At 49.5% G+C, this 6,151-nt stretch overlaps 1 protein-coding gene across 1 annotated transcript in view; it reads right to left on the reverse strand.

Moving 5' to 3' along the window:
- Positions 1 to 2,078: 2,078 nt before the first annotated feature.
- Positions 2,079 to 6,151, reverse strand: part of TMEM231 (transmembrane protein 231) — a 20,800-nt gene continuing 16,727 nt past the window's right edge. Inside the window, exons 5-7 of the mRNA XM_040443160.1 lie at positions 5,589 to 5,670; positions 4,340 to 4,445; positions 2,079 to 3,983 (exon numbers count right to left, since the gene is read on the reverse strand). Of these exons, the coding sequence (XP_040299094.1) occupies positions 3,803 to 3,983; positions 4,340 to 4,445; positions 5,589 to 5,670 (369 nt within the window). The 3' untranslated portion in view covers positions 2,079 to 3,802. The remainder of the gene's footprint in view (positions 3,984 to 4,339; positions 4,446 to 5,588; positions 5,671 to 6,151) is intronic.

The raw sequence follows: 6,151 nt of genomic DNA on the forward strand, positions 1-6,151 counted from the left end.
AACGGGGGGTGTGCGTGCGGGGCAGTCGTGGGGCAACTACAAGACGCGGACTGGGGCGCCCCTGCCCGGAGCCCCCCCACCCGTGCCGGGCGCCGCGCCCCCCGCGCCCTGCGCCCCGCGCCGCCAGTGCAGCCGCCCGCTGCCCGAGAAGAGCGCGCACAATGAGGCGCTTTCAGACGTGGCTGCGGTCCCGGAGCCGGCGGGCGGGAGCCGGGGCGGGAGGGACGGAAGGAAGGAAGGAGCCGGTTGGCCCCCGGCTCCCACTACCCTCCCCACCTCGGGGGAGGGGCAGCTGCCCGGGGGCGGGGGCGGGGGCGGGCGCGGGAGGGCGGGGTGAGGGCGGGCGCAGGTGGGCCCCGGGGGCAGCGGGAGGATGTCAAAGGGCGCTGGCGCACACCCCCTCACCCGACTAGCTGACCGAAAGAGTTGTCTCCCGCTCCGGTCGCGGAGAGCGAAGCCTCCGGGGAGCACAAAAGGCCCTGGCGAGGGAAATCAAATCGTACTCTTGCCCCCCCCCCCGCCCCCCCGCTCTCTGTGGCATCCTCGAAGCGAAGTGACTTGGAATCCAAGCCGCTTTCCCAAGCCCCCAGCCTCAGACCTAAGTAAGCCAAGTCCAAGGCATCCTGATGCCGAGCGGACAGCGCAGCCTCCCCAGCCAGTAGCCCAGCTGGGAGGGGCCGAGACGCCAGGTGGCCCTCAGGACCTAAGCCCAGAGCTGGCTGCCCCCTCCTCCCGTCCCTTCCCTGTTCTAGTCTCATCCCAGAGGCACAGGCTTGGTAGCAAGTCCGGGTAAATACAAGATAAATTTCAAAAAGTAAAGCATGCCGTCCCCCTTCCCCGCCCAGATAACAACGGAGTCCAGGCATCTGAAAAAAAATTCTGACCTCCTACAATCCGTGCTGGGATCTAAAAGAAGTCTCTGCTGCTGGGAGTATAAATTAGTGCATTCTTTCCAGGATGCGGTTTGGCAAGATGAATTTAAATCCTTAAGAACGGCCATAAGCTTTCTGAATTAGTAATTCCTTTCTAGCATCTAACTTAAGGAAATAAACTGGCCAGAAGGATTTATACACAAGGTTCAGAGAAGTGTTGTTTATGATAATGAAAAAATTAGAAAGACTACAAAAGATTAGAAAGATGTGTGCTAGAATGCCAATCGTGGTAACTGCTACATTTACAGACAACTTATTTTCTTTAGGTTTCTGTAATTTTACATTTTCCCCAATAGGCATTTAGAACTTCTCTGGTCAGAAAGAAACAAGACGTCTTTTAAAAAGCACGAACATGAGGGGCGCCTGGGTGGTGCAGTCGGTTAAGAGTCCGACTTCAGCCGGGTCACGATCTCGCGGTCCGTGAGTTCGAGCCCCGTGTCGGGCTCTGGGCTGATGGCTCGGAGCCTGGAGCCTGTTTCCGATTCTGTATCTCTCTCTCTCTGCCCCTCCCCCGTTCATGCTCTGTCTCTCTCTGTCCCAAAAATAAATAAAACGTTGAAAACAAAATTTTTAAAAAAAAAAGCACGAACATGAAGAGAAAGAAAAAAAGAAGACAGAGAATTGCCTTATTAATCTTCCATGATGGGACCTTAGGGCCTTAGGGAGCCTCACCTGATTCAAACAGAAACTGGAAAATCATTTACCAAAATTAGAGATCTCCCCCCCCCCCTCGCCACACCCCACATATTGAGTAATTGTCTCAAACCTTGACTTAGCTGTGAGTTACAGCTCAGTTGATAAAATCCTGTATATTTCTCACCTTTCGCCTCTTCCAACTACACTGTGTCATTCCCCTTCGGAAGCTACCAACATCTGATCCGTAAATAATTTGATATTCACCAGACACAGTTGTAATTTTCCAGCCTGTGGGTTTCCACATGCCATGTGGATTCCACCAAAAACTCACATTTACTTGGGGCAGGACCAGGGGATGTTGCCAAAGAGCTAACAAAAGCTCCAAGGTCTTTGGGCAGAGCCCTGGCAACGGAAGGCTGCCGGTGAGTAACTCGGAGAAGTGTGCGCAACCTCTGCCCTCCCCATCCCCACCCCCTTTGCGAGGTCTTCTCATAACAGACATGTGCAGCCTTCCATTTTGAATATTTTAATTAGAAAGGTACAAAACATCATGGTTCTTTATACAAGTTCTGCCTGAAAATAATTTAACAAAATGCAAAGCGGTGTTAATTCATGTCTTTAGCTATCTTCCCGTTTCTCCTTACCTTTTTGTGATTCAAACCAGAAACCATTTTTCATTTAAATCCCAAGAAAAAATGTGTAGGTATATAAACAGCCCTAGATAGTAAAAGACAAGGCAGAGGGGCCAGTGTTAAGCTAGTTTTGTGCTTGAATACTTCAAAGCGGCTGTTTCCAAAACTCTTATCTTGGTCAGCCTGAAAGAAAAGGTGCTTTGGAAATGAGAACTGAATCTCCAAGGTAAACTGAGGCATACACGTGTAGAGGAGTGTGTGGGTGGGTGGGCCTGAAGCATGGTTCAGAGCAGGCGTGTCTCCAGTGTCAGTGACATCTTGGGACCATAAAGCAGATCCATCTGTCCTTTGAGGACAGCTCATTTCCTCAGGCCAGGAACGGCGAAGTAGCCTTCCGTGTGCAACAGAGGCCCATTTCAACAGTCCCATCCTGATGACACTCACTTAGGCAGGAGGTTGATCCTGTCGGACCGCTTGTCATTCTGCTAACAACCAGGCCGGATTAGGCTGTCCTGGGCGGGCAAGCATCCTCTTTACCTCCTCAGTGCACCTTGTTCGTTCTCCCCAAAGCTGCTCACTCTGACGGGCACCCTGTCCCTTCATCACGGGAAATACAAGTAGCTGAGTCTCCTGCTAGCCCCCCAAACAAACTCTGTGGTTGTTGGCAGTGGGAGCCAATACCAACAACAGGTCCTCTGTCACCCGCGTCCTTTTCAAGAAGTGGGGGAGGGCTGTCAAGGAGGAGGAGTGGCAAGTGTCCAGGCTGTTGGGTAAGGGCCAGAGAGAAAGAAACTATTGTTACAATCCTTACTTCCCCCACTGTTGCGGAGGGGACTGTGAACGAAAGAGCACTCTGGCTTCAGCCTGCTGTTCCAGGGGCACAGACAGGGCAAAAGGCAGGGCACAAAGCCAGCCACAGCAGGGCAGGGATAAAGGGCTGCTCAGCCCAGCTGATGACAGACCACTGTCTGTTAGCCTGAGGGCAGGTGGATGGTCCCGGTGTCCTGGAGTCGCCCACCGGACACGTGTGCGTGCATGTGCTCTCCAGCGCTCCCTTTCTCTCGCTCCCATTCTCCCCCTCAAGGACCTCTCAGTTCTGGAAACCAAAGTTCTGAATGGGAAATTTAGATGCTCAGGAGTGGAAAGTGCTACTGATTTGCATATCTCTCACAAGAGAGGCCTGAAAAGAGTAAAAAGTGGTTTACAATAGTGGGAAGAAATGCATAGCATGTTTCTCAGTTCAAGAGAGGAAAAGTCTTTGCTTGACCAGAGATGGGACTCTTTCCAAGAGTTCTGAACTGACTGCAGTTTTCTCCTGAAATTCAAGTCTAAGGCAAAAAAAAAAAAAAAAGCAAATTATAGCCTTCAGGAACCTCTGGATGTTTCCACAAACTAGTCCCTGAAGATTGTGGAGGTGCTTAGAAGACATGGAATTTGCGTAGAGAAAACTTACAACGGATTGTCCTTTGTCTCTGATAGGAAAAGGACACGCACGGGCACGTGTCCATGAGGAGCTCTTTGCAAAAATTTCTTAAGATGGCCGTTCCCAGAAGACAAGGCTAAGGTAGCCAGGGTCCTGCTTAGTTCTCAGAAATGGTCTTCTTATGATAAGTGCTCCTTATACAGTTCTCCCTGGGGCATTATGGTGACAGGGATCGTGGTCACCACCTGATTCTGAAACACAAATCTTTTGATTCTTTCAAACACCCAGAGGAAGATAAGCAGGATACTGACATACTGGATCCAGGCAAACTTTATCATTTCCCAGAATCCTGGTAGATAAGTACAGCCAGTTAAGGAGTCACAGATGATATTTTCTAAGTGGAAGTTAAGCCAAAGGTTTAGTTTAGACAGGAAATGGCAAAAATGTTTCAAATGCCCTTATGATAAAAGGGACGATAGAAGATTATTAATACATGCATATGGATGATTCTGGTCTGAAGAATCGTCCAGAGATATGAAGAGGAAATGAGGTTGTTTTTTTTGTTTGTTTGTTTTTTGTCCCTGCACGAACAGCAGATGGAGTCGTTTAAGCAATTTCCAATCTGAGGCTTCCCATATCTGTCCCTTCTTGGGACAAGGGAGGCACTTTCCTGTTTTTGAAACTGAGCTACTATGGCTCTTTAACAGAAAGGATATGAAATGACTTCCACTGGGTACCGGATGATGGCGTTAATCACAAATGGAGCCTCGGCGGCCCTTCCCACCAGCCAGATGGGGTTGGAGTCCATCAGGACGGTGGTTACTGCAACACAAGCAGGAGCTAAATCAATCCATGAATGGTCTCTCAATAAAATAATAAGGACTATCAAAGTACTCTTTGACCCCTCATGCAAATTCTGCACATCAGAACTTTTCCCAAAAAAATGACTCAGAAGGAAAGAGAATTGACTGTGCAAAGCTGCTCACAAATTATTTGTTGAAACACTTGTCAAAACATTTATGTTACAAACTTGGAACCGTCTGTGTGTTCTTCCACTGTTGAATGGCTAAGCAAAGGAATACTATGCTACCACTAAAAATAATACCAATTAAAACTTTGTAGTAGCGCGGGGAAATATTTACATTACGAAGTACAAAAAAAAAAAAGTTGGATCCTAAAATGTTTTATAAACTATGATAAGAGCTGTATAAAAAAATCTGCATATGGACAAAGACTGGAAGGAATAAAGAAAGAAAAGTTGTAGATGAGTGTTTTTGTTTTAACATTCCTCTGGTTTGGGAATAATGCCACCAGTGTATTACAAAAATTCAGGAAGAAGTACTGGGATTGCGGTCCTCACAACTTGATAAATGTGTGTGGGTGGTATCTACGATGTCCGGCTGCCACGTAATGCTTCAGATGCCTTTAGAGGAAACCTCAGACGGCCAACCAGACCAATGTGCTGAGTCAAGCACACACACTGGCCCGAGAGCCTTTCCTCTGTGAGGGATGGACACGCTCAGTGTTCCAGCCAGAACGCCGGGCCCCCTGCTCTACTTCAACTGCTTATTTGGGGCTAAGTCAGTCACATTCCCTACTTCTAGCTGAAAGCCAGGGTTAGCAATTTGTCTTTGGCTCCTTTTACAGGTGTGGTGGGGGAGCAACTCAATTAGGCGTTTACAGAAAAAAAGAAATCCATCAAGCTAGTGATCAATAAACATGGGACATAAATGAGCACTCACCTGCTGGACGTTAAGGGTAGCAGTGGCAGGGGCGGGGTGCGGGGTCTTTAGATCAGGAGGAAAAGGACAGACCCTGGGTAGCCTGTCCCCCTCCCATCACTGAGTAGTCACTGGCTTGGACATTTTTATCAAGACAAGAGCTCCAGTTGTGGTTTTGTCCAATGTTCCCACTGACCTGGAAGGTCCTGGAGAAGCAGCTGAATGCACTGTACCCATGACTCACCATTCCTGTCCCGGTAAGCGGCAACAATGTGGGTGAGGTCATAGTCACGGGCAAAAGGGCTGGTCCCGTTGATTACAGACACCTGGGATGTGGCAGGAGGGTGTGGAGTGAGCCCCCAGCCACTTTTCCACTCATCCTTCTCTCCTCCCACCCACCCACAGCTGAGACTGGCCTCTCGTGCATGGTGGCCTGCTCAGGCATCAGTAACCCTTTCTTCAAGGATGCATGACCTCCCATGCAACAATTTTTTCTGATGTTTATTTATTTTTGAGAGAGAGAGAGAGAGTGGGAGGGGCAGAGAGAGGGAGACACAGAATCGGAAGCAGGCTCCAGGCTCTGAGCTGTTAGGACAGAACCCGATGTGGGGCTTGAACTCATGAACTGCGAGATCATGACCTGAGCTGAAGTCGGCCGCTTAACCGACTGAGCCACCCTAATAATTTAAATCATCTATGTTCAGGGGCGCCTGGGTGGCGCAGTCGGTTAAGCGTCCGACTTCAGCCAGGTCACGATCTCGCGGTCCGTGAGTTCGAGCCCCGCGTCGGGCTCTGGGCTGATGGCTC

The sequence above is a fragment of the Herpailurus yagouaroundi genome, unplaced genomic scaffold (genome assembly GCF_014898765.1).
Source record: "Herpailurus yagouaroundi ecotype Mexico unplaced genomic scaffold, PumYag 190, whole genome shotgun sequence".
Lineage (NCBI taxonomy): Eukaryota > Metazoa > Chordata > Mammalia > Carnivora > Felidae > Herpailurus > Herpailurus yagouaroundi.